Here is a 20,895-nt window from a genome sequence, read left to right on the forward strand (position 1 = left end):
GACAAGCTTTCAGAAGCCCTGAGAACCTTTTTCTAAAAGGATCTGCTAACAAAAGGACTACCCCTGTGGCTTATCTATCTGTTCACACGACTACACTGACAACACTTGGGTTTTGAGGGGGTACCTTTAGAGCACATATAGAAGAAGTAACAAATGCAGTCATCAGCTAGTTTTATTTAAAACTTCATGTATTTGAAGAACTGGTTTAAAAGCAAATATTCATCAGCCTTTTAAAAGTCATACTAAAGGAAAATTATAAGGTAACAATTTTTTGTTGCTGTTTTATTGGGGGGTCAAATTCATTTGGCCATGGAACCAACTTTATGAAACTAAAATAGGGAGGAGAGATCTAAGTCTTTGGAACCTGAAGCTTTAAAAAAAAAAAAAAAGCGGCTTGGGTTCACAGTTCCAAGTTGTATTTCCTTTGTTTCTCAATACCACAGTTTAAATAACATTGGTAGAAACATGTAACTTGCTACATAGTCAGGCATCAGCAGTCCAATCTGCGTATAAACTAAAACTGGGGATTGAAGATGCTAAGGTATCACATTACTGAACTGAATGGCAGACAAACAGGAACCTTACTAAGGTATCACATCACTGAACTGTATGACAAATAGGAGGCTGCCAAAGCTTCCAGAAGGCACTAAGCCAGAGTTAATAAAGAGTAGTCCTCTTCATCAGCCTCAAAAACTCTTCCTCATTGATCTCTCCATCCCCATCACGATCTGCTTCATCAAGCATTTCCTGTGAAGCAAAATGCAACATGATGTGAAATCTTTTAAAGTTCATAATGATATAAATGAATACTCAAATATAAACTCAACAATTGTTTAACTGAGCAGAACTAGCTTTATAGATCACATTAAAGTACATGTACATCATAACTATAAAATAAGATTTACCTGAAGTTCCTCCTCTGTTACATTTTCTCCAAGTTCCTTGGCAACCCTCTTGATATTATTTAGTGTTATCCTTCCAGTAGCATCATCATCAAATAATTTAAAAGCCTTCAATATTTCTTCATTTTCATCTTTTTCACTCTTTAAAAAATTAATAACTGTTTTAATCAACCATTTATTTATTGTACCAGACTGGAATTACTGGCCTTTGAGTTCTCAATTGGCAATGTACCAGATAGCCAACTTCTTTCTGACTTACTCTTGCAATATTATTCCCATATACTAACATCTGCCCTCAAGTTACATAAATGCAACATTTATGAATGAAAAAAGAAGTGACAAAATGTGTACCTTATTAGCATGTTACCAAAAAGTCCGTTCTAGGGCTGGAGAGATGGCTTAGCGGTTAAGCGCTTGCCTGTGAAGCCTAAGGACCCCGGTTCGAGGCTCGGTTCCCCAGGTCCCACGTTCGCCAGATGCACAAGGGGGGCGCACGCGTCTGGAGTTCGTTTGCAGAGGCTGGAAGCCCTGGCGCGCCCATTCTCTCTCTCTCTCCCTCTATCTGTCTTTCTCTCTATGTCTGTCGCTCTCAAATAAATAAATAAATAAATAAATTTTTAAAAAGTCCGTTCTAAGAGAAAGTTGTCTCAGGATTAGTGACTAGCAAAAATAGACAATTTTATTTGTGTCAAATATAAGACTATGAATTCCAGCTTTCTTCTCCCTATCCTATCATATATTCTTGGTATTTCCTGTTAAAAACCTTCACTGCCCCAATCTTTTCCTTGCCACTCTCAAAACATCTTTAATCTTTATTTCTACCAAATTCTATCTGTCTGATTCTCTCACAAACCCTCTGACTGCTCCATCCCTAGCATGTATACTATTAATGCATTTCTTTGAAAAATAAATTATAACTATACCATTTTTACACTCATAACAACAAAGAAATCTTCAAAGTTAATGGTGCCAGTTCCTTCGTTGTCAATTTCTGCTATCATGTGTTTAATTTCTTCTTTCTTTGGCTCAAATCCTAAGGCCCGCATTGCAATCTGAAACAGGAAGGAAATGCATTTTAATATGTCATGTTCTCACTCAGAACTTTCACATTACTAGTAGCTTCTATCCTTCTTAATACAGACTGAGCATAAACCTAGACATCCGGGTCACCAGGCCCTGATCAAATTCTACACTTTACCACAGAGGAAACAACACCATTACCCCTGGGCCTTAGTCTACTCATATATAAAACACAATAAAAATATTTGCATGATATTCCCTCAATGCAGGCTATATATACACATTCAAGAGACTTCATATAAAGCTTTCAGAAGACTGCTGTGAAAGGTTTAAAGAGTCCCACAATATGTATTGGGGTGAGCTCAAGGGTAAAAGCCCTTCCATAGCTCTGGGTTCAATTCCTCCCACCATCCGCCTCCCCCAAGAATGCTCCTAAAAAGAGTCTCACAGAAATAGTAACATGGCTTGAAATATCTTAGAAATAATTTCAGAACCTTCAATTCTTTTACATCTATGGTTCCAGACCCATCAACATTGAATAAGTCAAAGGCCTCTTTAATTTCTTGCTTTTGGGTTTCATGCAATTCGATTTTGGCTGCTTTTTTCTTCCACTGGTCTAAACTTGTACGGTAGCTGGAAGCCTGTAATAAATAAGCATATGGGTGAAGGAGGATCTATATGATTAAAATTAGTCTAACAAGTGAACATGTTCAAGCATCCCATTTCCTATTATATAGTACCTCGATTGGTTCCCCCATGTGGATCCTTGTGCTTTTGATTATATCCTTTTTCAAAATATTTTTAAAAAGAGTCTCCTATGGATCTCAGGCTGGCCTGGAACCTACAATCCTCTTGCCTCAGCCTCCTGAACATGGTTATAAATATCTTGATTGAAAGCCTGGTGTTTATCACTTTGATTTTTTTCCTTAAAAACTAACTTTTGAGGGCTGGAGAGATGGCTTTGCGGTTAAGCGCTTGCCTGTGAAGCCTAAGAACCCCGGTTCGAGGCTCGGTTCCCCAGGTACCACGTTAGCCAGATGCACAAGGGGGCGCATGCATCTGGAGTTTGTTTGCAGAGGCTGGAAGCCCTGACGGGCCCATTCTTTCTCTCTCCCTCTATCTGTCTTTCTCTCTGTGTCTGACGCTCTCAAATAAATAAATAAATAAATAAATAATTAAAAAAAAAAAGAAAAACTAACTTTTGAAATGGAAACACTAAGGAACATGGCTTAGAACATTAGGTGGTGTTAAGACAGAATTCAATTATGTTTCCTTGGTTTTTTAGAAAAGTATTCATTTAAAGAACATGTACTTTCACATGTGCCCATGTTTCATTATAAAATTTGTGTAATGGAGGGAGGCTGTTTGATTGGATCATGGTATTTTCACCTACACTGCTAGCAAGTGTCCAATGTTACATAAGCACAAAAGTGAACAACACTTTTCTCAGGTGAAAAGGTACTATGGGGATCTGGAAGAAAAGGTTCAATCACGAGTATCCACTTGGTATGTGGAAGATGAAGGTCACTCCTGCTATTTGCCATTTTCTGACAAGCAAGCTGAGTCAGCGTTGGTCTGTGGATTCTTCCAACTGGGATGAAGGAGTGCCGGAGGAAACAGCTGTGAGTCTATGTGGCCTCTTTTCATGTGTGTTGGCTGTGGTGGCTTAGGATTCTTGGTTACAGGGTTGCAGATTCTGCTGGGGTGCTTTTCCCGGGTCCAGGAGCAAGCTTGAGTCTTCATGTTCCCTGCAGGAAAAATCAGTGGTAGCTCCCAGGCTGGCGGTCAGTGGCCCGAGTCTGTGGCAGTGGTCTTTGTCCTGACTGTCAGTGATCCAAGTTGGTGACAGTCAGTGGTACAAGTTGGCGGTCCCCTGACAGTCTTTTGCCCTAGTGGGTAGCCCTCGGGCTGTCAGTGGCTTCCCTGCTGTCAGTGGCCCAGAGTCAGTGGCCAAAGTTGTTGGGGCTGTCTGCAGCTACAGGCTTCGCACACTCTTGAAGCTCCTCACTCCGCTGCATTTAGTCCCTTCTGACAGCAGACCCGTGTCTCCCAGCACTGCAGCTCTCCTTCACAGAATGAGTGGATGAGTTGACCAGGAGGGGAAAATGGAGACCCACCTTCAGTACCTACAGTCACGAGTAACGAGCTATCTGGCGACACAGGTGTGTTACTAACGATATCCAAGCATCATGATAGGGAGGCAAATAATACATTTCATAAACTGAACGAAATTCTCTTATCCACCCCAGCTTCAGACAGCAGGTGCCCGCAGCGCACTCACCATGTCCCAAACCCGCGCAGGCGCCCGCGGCCGCGCCGCCTAACGGCTGCTTGCGTCACTGCACCTGCGCGCTCCGGGCCGCAGCTAAAGCCCCGCTGACGCCGCTCGGCAGCTGCTCACCACGCCCGATGATCGACGGCCATGCAGACCAATGGGAGAGACGACGCGATCGGCGGGCTGTCAGCCCCAGGCATGCGCGAGCCACGACAGACGGCAGGGCGGGTCTGGACGGAGGGGCGAGGGGCGGGCGGCGCGGTGGCGTGGGGGTGTGCGCGCGTGGTCCAGGCCTCGCCCGGCGCGGTCCCCTGGAGCAACGCGGCAGGGCTGAGTGCTGCGCGAGCCCCCGACCCGGTCCGCCCTCACGAGTAAGTAAGGCACGAGCTCCGCCGCGTCACCCGCCGGGCCTAGGCACGGTTAACCTCACGCAGGAGCCAGTTTTCCTGTGTAAGGTTTTCTCCATGCAAGTTCGAGATATTTTGTGAATTGAGTAAAATGTTAGGTCATTTTCCTATAATCCTTCAGTTTTTTCACTCCTATTCAGTTTTTAAGGGCATAAGCCGCGCCTTTAATGTTGAAGATATTTCTGAGACCAAACATATACCCAATTTAATTCCAGTTTCTGAGCTCTCCTTGTTTGATACAGTGACAATTAAAACACTGTTAACTTTTTTTATTATTATTATTTGAGAGCGAGAGAGTTAGCATATCAGGGCCTCCAGCCACTAAAATCAATTCCAGACGCGTGTGCCACCTTGTGTGCATGCATCACCTTGAATGGCTGGCTTATGTAGAGGCTAAACTGGGTTCACAGGCCAGCGCCTTTACCTTTAAGCCATCTCTCCAGCCCAACTTTTTTTTTTAATGAATTTATTTATATGCAAGCAGAGAAAGAGAGAGAGAATGGGCACGCTGGCCTCTTGTTGCAGTAAAGGAACTCCAGATGCAAGAACCACTCTGTGTATCTGGCTGTACATGGACACCAGGAATCAGGGTCAGGCTTTGGAAGCAAGTGTCTTGAAACGTTGAGCCATCTCCTCAGCCCCTGTTAACCCATTTTTATGTACTATGATTTAGGCTCTTAAACTGGGATATTTTCATTAAAACTCTTAATGATTGATTTAGATTCTGATTCCTAGGCCTGAACTAGGATATACTCCAGTGTTGAAAAGTGTCTGTTTGGCTCTTACTAATATGATTGTACTACAGTACTTTAATAATTGAGGGAAATATTAAATCTATATACAGGCATAATCTACCAAATTTATTCAGTGCTTTCTCCACATTTTACTTTATGCCAGCTACTGGTGAATTTGAGAGGGTTTGGTCATAGCAAGTAAGGATTAAAAACACAGATTAGTGGAGGAAGTAGACACAAGCATAAATGCAGTGTTTTTCATTTACAGTGATAAGATAAGGGATTTGGGAGTACAGGAAGGGAAGGTGAGACTGCCTCCTAGGGCTTTGAAAAAGGCTGTATCAAATGTAGTATTTGTTTTGCATCATGAATGATTTATCACATTCAAGGTAAAGAAAGAAAGGATACTCAAGAGTATGTATCTGTAAGATAGAAATAAACAACATGTTCTGAGGTAAGGTCCTGGGATTTTATTTTTGATTAAGAAACTTATTTTAAATAGAGTACAAAAATTGTATGTATGTGTGTGTGTATATATGCTTGAACACACACAAACTTGTTTATCAGAATCAAATTGTCAAATTGTATTTTATCCTAAATAAAAAGAATTATATTTAAGTCTTCCTAAACTTTACTGTACATAAATCTGCCAAATAACTTGAAAACTAGAGGACACCCTGAATAGACTGTGGGGCACCCTTCCTCAAGTGGCCTTGGCATAAGAGGAGCATATGGAACAAAGACAGGGAACAAAGTTGCTACAATAATTGTTGACACAGCAAGATGTGTAAACCCAGTTGGGAAGCACAGCTAGGAGAGGGTGTGTCCCACATTAATTCTTAGAAGAAAATACCTTAGGAAAAAATCCCTCTTAGGGAGGGATGGGAGAAAAAAAAAGATAAGTCCCATGGATTAGAGATGACCCAATTAAATTTTAGTGCCTAGGAAAGCCTCCATAAGATAACAGTGGGATCAGAGAAGCAGACATAGTGGGGTGGGTGGCAGGGAAAGAGGGATAGAGAGGAAATTATAATTCCTGCTATTAGCAAGCCAAATTACTACTAGTGTTTAGGAATAATCCTTCAGGAAACTAAAACTTAGAAAATAAGTTTTGAGAGGCTGGAGAGGTTCAGCAGTTAAGGTGCTTGCCTGCAAAGCCTAATAACCCAGGTTCAAATCCCCAGTACCCACTTAAGCCAGATGCACAAAGTGACGCATGCATCTGGACTTCATTTGCAGTGGCCAGAGGCCCTGGTGCACCCATACTGTTATTTGTCTGGCTAACTCTCTACATATCATCTATCTCTCTGCTTGCAGATAAATGAGTATTTAAAATAATGTTTTTTGAAAGGGCAGCATCTGAGGCTCAAAGCTATTTCATTCTGATGAGCATCCTTCTTGCTCCTGGTCTCTTGTTATCTAAATTGGGATGGGAAATAAACTACAAACTCATAAGGAGGTTAGAATCATCACATAAAATGGATAGAGCCAGCTGGACATGGCACCTCATGCCTATAATCTAAACATGTGGGAGGCTAAGGCAGGAGGATTACTGTGAGCTTGAGGCCAGCCTGTACATAGTGAGTTCTTGGGCTGCAGAGGGAAACTTTATCTTAACAACCCCCCACACACCCTCCCCTACATGCAAAAGAGATAAGAGCTTAAAGTGCATATAGGTGGCCTTGACATACTCCACTCTCTGCATGAAGACGGAGAACAGCAAGGTAGTCTCCAATAAATTGTGACAAGGGGAAAACTCACCCAAGCTGGAAGTTCCCAAGTAATCAGAGAGTCTGCCCTCCCCTTGCCAAAGTATTAATAACCTCTTAGTGGAAGTGGGCTGTCTTCCAGCTTAGGTGAACAAGAGGTCCAGCTAGTTGATTAGAGCTAGGGGCTGTCTCAGGAAAGAGGTTAGCCCTAGCACTAAGCTCTGGGGGCTGAACTTGACCAACCACAATGTTTAACCTAGGAAGTGCTCATTAGATGCCTCACATCTTCTAAATTTGGAGGTCCTTAATTGTGGTAAGAGAAAGACAAACAGCTTTCTCAAAAATGAATATCACTGGCTGGGAAGATGGCTTAATGGTTAAGGCACTTGCCTGCAAAACCAAAGGATCCAGGTGTCCAAGGTAGCACATGTGTCTGGAGTTTGTTTGCAGTGGCTAGGGGTCATGACATGCCCATTCTCCACCCCACCCCCTTTTCTGCCTCTCTCTCACACATACACTGTCTCTCAAATAAGCAAAATTTTAAAATAATATCACTTCTTAAAATAATTAGATTCTGAACTAGGAAAGTAGATGTGTAGAATCTCTCTCTCTACCCTGTATCTGAGATTTCTTTCCTGTTGATAGGTCTAAGGGGTTTTCTAAGTGTCAGAGTAACTTTGACAAGAATGAAAGGAAGTCTGCCTTGAGGACAGTTCCATTTTGACACCTGATACTGCTCTGACCCTTTTCTGCATATGTCATCACTTTACCTGTTAAACAAATCACTATGAGCATGTACTGCCCTTGCTGGAGGTCCAGAAGTTTTTTTAAATTATTATATTTATTGAGCGAAGTAAAGCCAAGGAAAGGCACCGATGTGACTAGAGGCCCCACATGGAGGGCCGGTGGGGGGGGAGAAGAATGGAATGAAATTTCAAGGAGCTCCTGTCGTGTGAGGAGCTGGAGGGGATAAAGAACCTATGCAGAGAGTAAGGGCTAGGGCCTTGGCTGAGACCCTCTCAGCTGTGTCTGGGCCAAGCCAACTCAGGCCCAGACAAGGGGAAAACTCACCCAAGCTGGAAGTTCCCAAGTAATCAGAGAGTCTGCCCTCCCCTTGCCAAAGTATTGATAACCTCTTAGTGGAAGTGGGCTGTCTTCCAGCTTAGGTAAACAAGAGGCCCAGCTAGTTGATTAGGGCTAGGGGCTGTCTCAGGAAGAGGTTAGCCCTAGCACTAAGTTCTGGGGGCTGAACTTGACCAACCACAATGTTTAAATCCTTTGAAAGACCTCCCTTCCAGGAGGGCTTCTGATTGTGGGAAAACAGTTCTCTAGGGAACTAACCAAGAGATAAAAAGTCAAATCATGGGCTGGAGAGATGGCTTAGCGGTTAAGCGCTTGCCTGTGAAGCCTAAGGACCCCGGTTCAAGGCTCGGTTCCCCAGGTACCACGTTAGCCTGATGCACAAGGGGCCCGCACACGTCTGGAGTTCGTTTGCAGTGGCTGGAAGCCCTGGCACGCCCATCCTATCTCTCTCCCTCTATCTGTCTTTCTCCCTGTGTCTGTCTCTCTCAAATAAATAAATAAAAAATGAACAAAAAAAATATTTTAAAAAAAGTCAAATCATCTTTGATTTCTTGCAAGTGCAAACTTTCCTATGCTTTTCACCTTCAGGGATCCAGTTACCCCCCTCTCATGAGAAGACACTGTAACTGCTGTTAGAGGACAAGGGGTGATAATATGAGATTGTTAACTGTTTCCTGCTGAATGATTCACGAAATTGTTTGTGGCAGTTAGAGAGTCTCTAAAGGACCCAGAAAGTATATTGATGGAGTGCAGGAAGATAGTCTTGGAAGAGAATGTGGGAAGAAAGAATAAAAGCAAAGAGTTAATGAGAAGTGAGCATACAACAAACTGCTTGCCTTCAAGGTTGTCCTTCTTGTGGGCCTGTAGGCTTTGGGGAGCATTCCAGTGAACCCAGCTAAATGAGTTGGATTGTCTCAGGACCATCTGTGCATGAGCTGGCTGAGGTTTTCTTCCAGAACTGTACATTGAATGGCACAGTAGTGTCTGACATGGCCTGAATCTGTTGTAAAACAGACAAGATATTAGCAGAGTTATCAGGAACAGATACGTAACATTTAACCTTTATAATAGTTAATATACCATGTTTTGTATAATAGCCTTCCAGAGTGTACCTTTTTAAAAATTTGTCCTGAGGGTAGCCAGGGCCAAAGGTTGGTGCCATAGAGCTATTGGGTGCCATTAAAAGCTGTACAAATATATTTTTGATCTCAATACTTATTTGAGGATATCCTGGCACAATTTAGAAGAGATTCACCATTGTTCCCAGTATAAGGATATCTTTTGAATTAAGTGACCTTTGGTCAGAGATTTCTAGATTTGAAAATAACTCTTGACATCTATAGTTGTTTTTCTTTATTATATAATTAGAACTATTAGAGATGGGGACAATATGTCTTAAGGCCTTGTTTGTTTTCCCTCTTGGAAAGGTCTTGTTGTATTACTTAGTAGGCCATTTATATATGTGAACTATCCCTTTATCTTTGGTTATACATTTATCTCGGAGTGTTTAAGACCAAGAAGATAGCCAAAATTTAATCAAGGATTAATTTTGGAAGTCACTAATGGCTCTCCAAAGAGACTGTAGGGATCCAGGAGTAGCCCTATAGCTTCTATAGTACTGGTTTTTCTATGTGTTAGGATGAGTCAGGGCCTTGCTGGCCAAATAGTTTGTTCTTTTTTGGGAAGTTAGGAGGACTGATTTTTCCTCAGTTGTGACTCTCCTGTTTCAGGCTATACACCAATTTTGTTTGGGTCCCTGTATCCTCCATGCTCAGGAAAACAGGTGACTTACCAGGGAGCCAGTGTAGAAGTGTCCCATCATCTCCAGTGGCCTCATGACCTGGGAGCACAGGCCAAAATATTGGCTTTTTTGTTCCAATGATTCCAGTTGGCTTTGACTTCTACATAGGTTATTAACACACTTAGAAAAGAAGTTATACCAGCCTGGATGTACTACATATACAGCATATTTGATTACTGAAATTGATTTAGTTAAAGAATGACACAAGAGCTTAAAGTCATTTTGTCCAACCTTTTAAAATGTGGTTGACCTATGGCAGCATAGGCCATATCTAAAGCATAGGAAGTAGAAACATCTTACCCTTTAAATAAGTATTTAATACTTATAAATACAAGCAGAGCCTATTACCAGTCTTGAGAACAATACAAATCTAAACCACTTAATTTAACCTAGAAATTGTCAAAAAAGGATAAGTAAGACAGTATAATCCTAGCACCTGTGTTTGAAAACATCTTTGGTTAGTCCTGTGTGGGTACCAATTACCCAAGGAACATTGGAAACAGAACCACAGAGCTTGAAATTATTTCTCTCAGATGAGGGCTGTTGTTAAAGCATGAGGCTGTACCCTAAAATAGGGACTATTTCTTAAGAGTTAATTTTGTTATAAGCACTGGACTTGAGATTCCAGAAATGAGACAGCTACTTTACATCTAATAGAGCAGAATCTGGTCATTGTGGAGCCAAAACAGCTAAGCTGTAATGCAACCCTTGACAAAAATCTGTTTTGAAAGAGAAAACATCATTTGACAACTGTTTTTAGCTTAATATTGATAGCAACTGAGTTTATGCACCATAGGAATTTTTATTAACATAAAACAATTTATGTTTTACCCAGACTTAGAATTGATAAAGGTGAGACAAGCTATCCCAATGTATTTTACCTAAAAGAAAGGTGAAAGTTATTGTTACTGAAATTAAATCACTTAAACCTAAGTGATTAAACTTAGTGATGACCATTCAATAGAATTAGGATAAATAAAACAGGAGCTATCTTTAAAGTCACAATATCTTTAGGTATGAGTACCTCATCTTTGGAAATTAAACACTTATCCTTGAACCTTTATCTTAAGACTCAGTTTCTACAATAGTTAAAACCTTGATGAAGAGAGGAAACTAATTTACTTTACTGAGAGTCTTAAAGCCAGTTTTGTTTTTTTTAAATGAAACCCATTATTTTTTATTTATTTATTTATTTGAGAGAGACAGACACAGAGAGAAAGACAGATAGAGGGAGAGAGAGAGAATGGGCACGCCAGGGCTTCTAGCCTCTGCAAACGAACTCCAGACGCGTGCGCCCCCTTGTGCATCTGGCTAACGTGGAACCTGGGGAACCGAGCCTCGAACTGGGGTCCTTAGGCTTCACAGGCAAGCGCTTAACCGCTAAGCCATCTCTCCAGCCCAAAGCCAGTTTTTATAACCCTTAAGCCATAATAGTTTGGCATTGATGGGTTAAGTCTTAACCACAAAACTCAGTTTCTCTACTGTTAAAACCTTGGCATTAAATAAACATACTTTAGGTTTTATCCAATTAAATGCCCTTCCCTGAGCAACTTCCATTACTGGTATGATCTTCTGGTAAGGTCACTCCTTTATTCTTTATTTCCCTTTCTGGTCCCTTTTTCTTTTTCTTGGCTTGCCAATTATAATAAGCAGAAGTTGCCACCTGGAACAACTATTTTAAGCTCCTATCTGGTTCAGTTACCAATCTCTGTAAGTCTCTGGGGGAAAAGTAATGAGAAATTCCTGTTCTCCCTGTATTATCTAAATGAGCCTACTTTCTCAGGAGACAAGCTTGCAGAAACTTTGGGGGGTGTCTTGGAAGCCAACTGTCTTATCTGGAACAAAGTGGAGGAAAGGGAAAAGAAGAGTCTAGAGTCAGGTTATGCCAAATCCTGGCTTGCATCTTCTTGTAGAAGGGGGCATCCCTTCAACCAGATTTAGGAGAAGAAATTAGGGCTTTCCTCACCCAAAATTCCATTTTCTCCCCAACTAAATGGGGGCACAAGTGTGGTCTATGAACCTTTGGGAGCAAGGAAGGTCCAGGACAGGATATCTGTGCTCATCTTACCTGGCCAGCTCCCAAGCCCTAGTACCTTCAGCATTCCCTCAGCCCTGCATGTGTCTTACATCACAGTATATAAGCAATGCCATTGGCAAGGTAGGCCCAAGCATGAAGACTTCTGCATCTTGACAGCCTATATGTCCTTCTGGGGAAGGGGTTTCCCAGGACTGCTTTCCCTTCCCTGTTCTTTGGGAGCTTGGATATGGATCCCCCCATTTGCATATGATTCAGGATGGTCTAGGGACTAAAGGGTATTGTTTTAAAGGTAATCTTTGGTTTTATTTCCTTAAATATAGGGATCCTACATTTGTTGATACTAGAGAGAGACAGATGAGAGAGATCATTTGATTAGGGAGATCATTTCCTTGATACCTTTTTATTATGTCTGTTTATACCCTCATATATATTTTAGATAACCCCGATGCTTGACTTATATAAGGACTTTGTAACCTGATCAAGTACCTTGACTCAGTTTACCTATTTAACCTTTTTGTCTAGTGAGAAATTTCATCTAACAGATGTGACTTTAGGTGTTCAAAAGAGAGGAACTGTAAAGAGAACCAGAGTTTATTTTGTTGTCATTCCCTTTTCCTTGTTAGAGACAATTGGCCATGTTTTGTCTCTGGACAGGGTCAAGGGAACACATGTCTTAAAGTTGTATAGGGTCTGAGATAAAAGGGTACTATCCCTTTTTCCAGAATCCAGCTTCCCATGACATTAATAGCATATAACAGTAAGCAAGAGCAAAAGGAAATGACAGAGCAGAAAACTAAGCATCTTGACATTCCTTGTCTTACTCTGAAGTTGTTTTTTTTTTTTAACCTAGGAAATTTATTTTACCTATTTGCAATACATAATGTGACAGGGTCTTGTCTATATCTAACCTGTTTAGACCTCCAAAGAATATTAATTACATCTGTGGTTATGACTTTGTGACCAACCTGGCATAGGATATCACCCGTATCTAATGTAAGCTGAATTTAGATTAAGTCTATGTCCCTATATAAAACTTTTAGAGCATTTGTAAGAGTCTGTGAGCAGTTGAAAAATCTTTAATTTTAGGCATGGTGTTTATTTATGTTTAGCCTGAAATTTAGCTTTCTGTTCCTTATAAAAGTAAATTAATTTTAGGCAAAGCTTGGTCTTTTTAGATTTCTTATATCTTTTCTACATATGCACTCCTTCATCCACATGCTTTAACATTCTGGTCTAAGTTCCACTCCAAGAAAAAAGTCATTTAAAAATGTTTTATTTTTATTTAAGAGAGATACAAAAATAGGCAGGTAGAGAGGATGGGGGAGGGAGAGAATGGGCATCCCAGGTCCTCCAGCCACTGCAAATGAATTCCAGACGTGTGTGCCCCCTTGTGCATCTGGTTTACACAGTTCCTAAGCAGTTGAACTTGGGTCCTTCAGCTTTGGAGGCAAGCACCTTAACCACTAAGCAATCCCTCCAGTCCCCTAAAAAGTCTTTATTAACAAGCATTCTATGTCTAGCATTGAAAGTTTTCTTCCCATTTCCTTCAATCATCTAATCTTGCCCCATAATTAATCATCTTTCTTATAAAACTAGTAAGAGAAACTGTATCTGGACCAAGACCATCACCACCTTGAGGCAAAGATGGAAGCTTTTATTCAGGTAAAACATAAGCTGCCAGGACTTACTCTCAAGAGCAGAGCACAGTCAGCTTAGAGATTACATGTACTGGGCTATATAGAGTTCTTCAGTTGGGGGAAGGGAAAGAAGGGAAAAACACTCCCTTGTTCTTTACATTTCAAATAGCTAGGGTGTGAGACCAGAACAGTGACCAGGTGTCTTGTGAGAGATAAGGGAGCATGAAACCTAGACTTGGGGCATTGTTAGGCAAGGAAGAGATGCTGGCTGGGTGGTTCCTTGAGGAATGTGGATGATCCACTTCCATATGTCTCCACTGCCATCCTGCTGACTACATTTTGCCCCAACCTAACATTGCAGCCTTTTGTTAATGAAGGCTTTTTTTTTTTTTTTTTTTTGACCATAATGGTGATGAATTCTGATAGGAGAAGCTGGATAATGCAGTTGATGGGTCTCTCTTCAGGGCAGGTGATGAGGAAGCAGTTTCATGGTGGCTAGAGGTGGCAGAGTGGTGAGGTCAATAGCACTGGTTTAGCATTTGTTATGATTTGGTCCTGAGTGAAATGGAGACTTCTCTCATACCATCCCTGTATTGAGCTGGCTTCAGGGCAGTCACTGGCAAACAACTGCTATGGAGAAGGTGAGGGAGATGGGCTCTGTGCACCTTGTGAGAACACATAAGAGAGAATAAAGGCACTTGTTACTCTTGTCAAAATGCCAGTTGTAAAGGGAGGATGAGCATTCAGAGGTGAGAGATAGAAGGCTTGGGGCAAGAGGAGGCAAAGGGGCTTTTTAGGATCAGCGGAAGAGTAGGAACACAAGAGATTTAGTTTGAGAATGACCGTTGGGGTGGCAGTGTACTTCCTGGATGAGAGAGGGTAAGGGCTAGGGAAGGAGGGACCTGAGGAATAGTTCTGATTTTGGCTAAGGCAAGTGGGAGGAGCTGGGGCTAGGGTAGATGAAGTTAATTATGGACAGGCAGAGGCAGAAGACTTGAGTTAATGGTAGAGTTTAATATTGTAAGTCAGCATCAGACAGGGGAGCCTGTTCTTCTGAATCATTGTTTATTTTGTGTGTGTGTGTGTGTGTGTGTGTGTGTGTGTGTGTGTGTGTATATATATATATATATATATATATATATATATATATATATATATATATATTTTTTTTTTTTTTTTTTTTTTTTTCTTAATACATGCTGGCCAAGTAGCCTTCTCTTTTGGGAAGCCTGGAGGACTGATCTTCCTCCAGTGTGACTCTCCTGTTTCAGATACCCTGACTTGCAATTCATTTCTGGGTCTCCACATCTTCTCTAATCAAGAGGACAGCTAACTTACCAGAGGCTAGAAGTTCAAGTATCCCATCATCTCCTGTGGCCTTTTGACCTTGGGAACAAAACCAAAATATTGGTTATCCTTTTAACTCCAATGTTTCCAATTTCTTTTGGCTTCTACATATGGTTATTAATCACTTGGAGACTGTACATATCTGATTAGCAAAACAGATTAGTTTAAAAGGGTTCAGAACATATCTGGTTAGCAAAGCAGATCTGGTTAGAGAATGCCTTAATAGTTTAAAATCATTTTGATTAATGTTTAAGTTTAGTTGCGAGGTAACAGTATAAGCTATATCTGGAACATAGAAAGCATACACATTCTATCTTTTAAGTATCTGTCAGTTATAAGTATAGGCAGAACATTTAGTAGCCCTGAAAACAATATTTTTTCAATTATTTTATCAGTAACTGTAAGTTAATTGATTTACTCCAGAAATTGTATACCAGGAAAAAGGTAAGACAGTATAAAAACCTAGCATCTGTGTTTTAAAACAACTTTGGCTAGTCTTTATATCAATGCAAGTACCAGTTACCCCCCAAACTAGAAGTAGAACAGCAATTTAAGGTTATTTTTCTAGGGCAGGAAACATGTTTTAGGTATCAATATCAATAAGCAATGAACTTAAGATACCAGAAATGAGACAATTAATTAAATGAAACCTTGATTGAGATTGATTATACATATCTCAAGAATAAAATAAAACTTGGTCATTGTTGAGTTAAGCAAGCCCGATTTTAACACACATTAAAGACAATATGACAGACACAATTCCTTAAATAAGTATCTTTTTCCATTGACCAGTTTTAAGGCTTAACTAAAGAAATATTTATGACTGTTACATGAAGCTTAGACAAACTATATTAACATTGTTTGTATACAGTGGATTTTCCTAACACATGGAGAGCTTTTTCAGTTTTTCTAAGAACAAAATCACAATTAGTCACTTTTTATAAGACTTAGGTTAGAACCTTAGTGATTGTCATCTAGTAAAATCAGCATGAACAAGACAAGAACCATCTTAAAATTACAGAACTTTAGCCAGGCCTGATGATGCATGCTTATTGATAGCTAAACATCGTGGACTTTGTATAAACCAAATTACAGTATTCTGCTATCTGGAAAAGTCTTGATATTAACAAAAAGTATAGAATTTACATATTTAAGGCACATAGGCTATAGAGTAAACTATGAACAAAAGACCTTTTACAGAACTTAAAATAAACAAGAAATGTATATTATGTAGTAACATTTTTTGGCTTGAATATGAAGACATGAAAAATTATAAATTTTTTAAGTTTATCAGAATTGAGATATATATATATATATATTTATGAGTAGATTTAGCACTTTTAAAAATATGATGTCCATCAATTTGTAAGTCAGTTTCTGAAATTAATTTAGCTATATTTAACATACCCAAAGAATAGAGGAACTGGATTACACTGCCATGATTTAATTAAAAAAAAAAAAAGGAGACAAGTCTCATGGAAAAAGAGAGGTAATGGTCATGCCAGAGCCACTTGTAACTGCAAACAGTTTGCAAATGTATGCTCCACTATGTGTGTCTGGCTTTGTAAATAAGCACCTTCAACTTCTGAGCCAAAAAGATATATATATATATTTTTTTTTTGTTTTTTTTTGTTTTTTTAATTTTTATTAACATTTTCCATGATTATAAAATATATCCCATGGTAACAAAAAGATATATTTTTAATCTCTTCCAAATCAATTTTATAGAACCATGTTGAATTTCAAATATACACAAAATGTTATGACACAATCTATAACTGTTTGAACCTTAACTTGCTCTATAATTCTGCCTGTGATAATTTGGTAAATTTGTTCAGTAATGACATAAGTTAAAACTAAAGTATTAAGACTGATTGTTGGAGGAATTGAGGAATTACATATTAAATCACAACATAACTTTGTTTAGAGTTTCTTTTTACTGTTCACCTTGAAGTAAATAGTTTTCAAGTGTGTGAAAGATAAATACGGTTTAATGTTTTAAATGTGGTCTATTTACCTTATAAGATATGGGGAGGGGGAGTAAATAGATCCTCTGTGAGATTTATTTTTTTATTTTTTTTATTTTTGTAGTGAGTGAATACAGTCAAGTTGGTACCATTGTTAGCTTCCTGCCTGTCCTCCCCCTCCACAGGGAACCTCCTTGATGGGGGATATGGGTCATGCATTATGAAGTTAGCCTTTAGTTTTTGGTAGGAGGAAATGACTCTGTGTGTCATGGCCCAATATGTGGCTCTGACATTCTTTCTGCCCTCTCTTCTGAAAATTGCCCTGAGCCATGTTGGGTTCCTATTACGTCTGCTTCTGTGTTGAGATCTTGGGTGCATCTGTTTCTCTGGATATCTGGTTTGGTAGGAGTTGATTGTTCTCTGTGTCTATCTCCTTCACTGTTGTGCTGGTTCAGGGTTCACCAGGAAAACAGCATTCCTGCATGTTTCCCCAGTTATTTTTAGTTTCAACTAAGGTCCTTTTGAGGTATGATGGGGCGGTTCTATCCTTAGGATCTGTGTCTGTCTGCAAAAGAGAAGCAGATTCTCCAGTGAAGAATAAAGTTAGAACCAGGTAAATATGATAACCATTGTTTTTTAGAGAGTGTTTAATGGGGAGCGGGTTCATTTTTGGGTACAGTTCAACTTGTTTCCCAGCTCCAGCTATGGGTTCTGTTCCACTGAGCAGATCATTTAGCCAAACCAAGAGCATTTGGTTTTCCACCATGGCTATGCACCACTATTGCATTTGTGTGAGCATCACGTCAGGTTGTTTGCTGCTAAGTAGGTTAGACCATACATTGCTTAGACAAATATTGGTCATTATCCCCCAGTCACTCATGTAGCACCTACCGGCACTGCATGCGCTCACTGTCTGGGGACTGAATCTCTTCCAGTTTCCAGCTATTTCACTCTGTGATATGTACCAACAGTGTGTGGTGTCTTCAGCAGTAGGGTCTTGCCACTAACCTATGGTGGGTCATCAAGTGCTCTGACATAAATCTGTCTTCTTTTGGGAGACCTTGTGCCCCGGCCAGCAGGGAGTTGAACAAGGACTCGAGGAGAAGCTAACCTGGGTGAAAAAAGGCAAACAGACACAAGAAGGAGACCATGCTAGGTGTTTGTCAAGGCCTCAAGAGTTTATTCTTACATGTAGGTTTATATAGGGTTGTAGGGGGAAGGGGATGTGGTCAGGGCAAGGAGTTGTAGGGGGAAGGGCACATAGTTAGGGCAACGATCACAGAGTTACTGGTTAAACTGCAATGCCTTTGTTTCTTCATCAGCTACCAGCAGGATGGGGGAGTGTTTAGCCAGGTGTACGATCCCATTGTTTCTGGTAGTTGAGTATTAGGTGAGGAAATAGAAACTTAACTTGCTATATGGCAGTCTTTGTTTCTGGTAGTTGAGTATTAGGTGAGGAAATAGAAACTTAACTTGCTATATGGTAGTTTCTGTTAACATGGCCAAGGTTTGGTTCATAGCTCCCAACATCTCCTCCCTCCTTTTATACAAAAAGAGGGGGAGGCCCACTTTGTAGCAGTGGGCATTAACCAACTGGGGGAGTAGGGACCCGACTCCTCCCGTGGGGATGTCTTTTTCCCACAATCTTTGGCCATTGGTACCTTTTGGGGAGGGGAGGCAGGGCCTATGTGGCCTGAGAGTGAGGCACGGCCTTAGTGATAACAGTTATGGTACCAACCTCCATGCAAGCCAGGTATTTCTCTCAGGGAATTTAGAAGCAGTCAGAAAGGGACGTTCCCTTGCGGTACTTTGCCTCACACTCACATTTGTGCCCATATTGCACTCACTTTATTGTGAGCCGATATGCATAGGTCTGAATCCTATGCAGCTCCTAAAGGAGGGGTAGCTATTTGGCCATAATAGGTAGACCACAGTGATAGCAGAGGTGTAGAGGACAGCAGTATAGTAAATAAGTACAGCATGTAAGATCAAGGGAGTGACAGCTCCAGGTGGTAGGTCTTCAGTGGCAACACCTCAATCCGCCAGCTCCAGTCTGTGATAATGGACTTGTAAAGGCTGCATCTTAATGGCTTTAATCTGTTGACATACAAAAGACATGATTTTATTTATAATAACGGGTCCGATTGTGAGTAAGAGGATTAAGATAAGTAGAGGTCCTTCCAGCTTTGTCCTGTTAGGAAAAAGGGAGATTCTTTCAGGGAACTGTTTCTTCCCTGGATATGTGAGATGTCACTGGAGGATCATCAGCTTGTTTTACAAGTCTCTCTGGCAGCCATCTCGCAGCATTTTCTTTAGTGTCAAACAAGCATACTGATCCTCGGCCCCAAATGAGTACTGGGTCTGGCCTATTCTATTTTAAAGTTAAAGGATCTTTCCACATGGCTTTAGCAAAGGTATTTTTTGTATTTATGTGCCAAAAGCGATCAGCAGCTGAATTTCCCTGACTATCAAGGGTTAAAAAGTTTAGGACAAACAAAGCATGATGAAGGATATTTCTTGGAGAGCCTTTTATGGGATATAAATCCCCTGTTTTTAACTTTTGGAGGCTAAATGGACCCAGAAGAGGGGCCCCTCCTGCCAGAACACCCTGGTGGGTGTAAAGTCAGTGGCACAAATGACCAGGAGAAGAGGCTTTTTATAAGAGATAAAAGTGACCCTTTGGCTCAGAATTGCAGCCTCCACTATCTTCAGGGCCTCTAAAATTTACCACAGGTAAACTAAATGCAAAATGCTGACGATCCTCAGGGAATTGTAAAAAAGCAATCTTTTAGGTCCATAATGATTTTACAATATCTGCAGGAATTGCTACTGGAGTGGGGATGCCTGGTTGTAGGGCTCCCATAGGTACAATGGCCTTATTAATTTTTCTAAGGTCCTGGAGCAATCTCCATTTTAAGGGCATTCCAGAAACACTCCACTGTGGGAGCCTCTGGCCTCTGACCACCTGTTTAGATAAACCTGTCATTTTAAAAGTCGTAAAGGGGCTGGAGAGATGGCTTAGCAGTTAAGCGCTTGCCTATGAAGCCTAAGGACCCCGGTTCGAGGCTCGGTTCCCCAGGTCCCATGTTAGCCAGATGCACAAGAGGGCGCACGCGTCTGGAGTTCGTTTGCAGAGGCAGGAAGCCCTGGTGTGCCCATTCTCTCTCTCTCCCTCTATCTTTCTTTCTCTCTGTGTCTGTTGCTCTCAAATAAATAAATTTTAAAAAAAGTCGTAAAGTACCATTGTTTGCTTAGCCCATCACAATGGAGATTATCTTATCCTCAGTATTTTTTGACCCAGTAGGTTTCTCTGTTTTAGATTTTCCGTCTCCCTTCTTATCCATCTCTGGCCACCAGCCAGACAAAATTCAGGGAGAACTAGGATAAAGTCTGAGAGAGCCCAGGACATGTCCTATAGTGTATAGCTGGGACCTCTGTGCAAACAGTTACAATTAACTTTATTAAAACACTTGAAAAGAGGTAATAGGCGTAAGAGAAGCAGAAGGCAAACTCCCACAGCTGTAAAGCTACCTATCTAGGAACTTAAAGAGTCCCAACCAGGCAACACAGACTTAATTGTAGTAAATAAATCATTAGCAGCCTAAGTAGCATCAAAATCAAGATGACTGTTCTGTATAGCTAGAATTTTTGAATGTAAGTTAACCAAATCTAATGAAATGTTATCATGGTGCCAAAATTGAGACAGTTACTTTACATACAATAGAGTAGAATCTCGTCTTTGCTGAGCCAAAATAGTTAACTAAATATTAATATAACCCTTAATATAATATAATATAATATAAATTTTTGAAAGAAAAATCATTACTTGACAACCAGTGATTTTGGCTTAAATTTGATAGCTATTGATTTTATGTGCCATAGAAATTTTTATTAACATAAAACAATTTTATGTTTTACCCATGACTTAAATTTGATAAAACTTAAGCAAGTTATCCCAACATATTTTACCCTGAA

At 40.5% G+C, this 20,895-nt stretch overlaps 2 protein-coding genes across 3 annotated transcripts in view; one reads left to right on the top strand and one right to left on the bottom strand.

Moving 5' to 3' along the window:
• Positions 1-284: 284 nt before the first annotated feature.
• On the bottom strand, positions 285-4,242 carry LOC101599798 (centrin-4). Of its 2 annotated transcripts, none has more exons than XM_045131731.1 (5): positions 4,204-4,242; positions 2,417-2,563; positions 1,826-1,954; positions 906-1,043; positions 285-747 (listed from the first exon to the last, which is right to left on the bottom strand). In XM_045131731.1, the coding sequence occupies exons 1-5, from the start codon at positions 4,204-4,206 to the stop codon at positions 658-660; spliced, it is 507 nt and encodes a 168-aa protein (XP_044987666.1). In that variant the 5' UTR covers positions 4,207-4,242; the 3' UTR covers positions 285-657. The 2 variants fall into 2 exon arrangements, with proteins under 2 accessions (XP_044987666.1, XP_012806258.1); XM_012950804.2 differs by lacking the exon at positions 4,204-4,242 and adding an exon at positions 2,663-2,785.
• A 243-nt stretch (positions 4,243-4,485) lies between these two features.
• Positions 4,486-20,895, top strand: part of Bbs12 (Bardet-Biedl syndrome 12) — a 26,811-nt gene continuing 10,401 nt past the window's right edge. The window contains exon 1 of the mRNA XM_004667003.2: positions 4,486-4,568. The gene's annotated coding sequence lies outside the window, so the exon portion shown is untranslated. The remainder of the gene's footprint in view (positions 4,569-20,895) is intronic.

Source organism: Jaculus jaculus, chromosome 12, assembly GCF_020740685.1.
Source record: "Jaculus jaculus isolate mJacJac1 chromosome 12, mJacJac1.mat.Y.cur, whole genome shotgun sequence".
In the NCBI taxonomy this organism is placed as follows: domain Eukaryota; kingdom Metazoa; phylum Chordata; class Mammalia; order Rodentia; family Dipodidae; genus Jaculus; species Jaculus jaculus.

Excerpts from the sequence above, each read along its gene's own strand:
- LOC101599798 (XM_012950804.2), bottom strand. Across the intron at positions 1,955-2,416 it reads TAGATGTAAAAGAATTGAAG|ATTGCAATGCGGGCCTTAGG; the intron begins GTTCTGAAATTA and ends TTCCTGTTTCAG. Across the intron at positions 748-905 it reads TAACAGAGGAGGAACTTCAG|GAAATGCTTGATGAAGCAGA; the intron begins GTAAATCTTATT and ends TTTGCTTCACAG.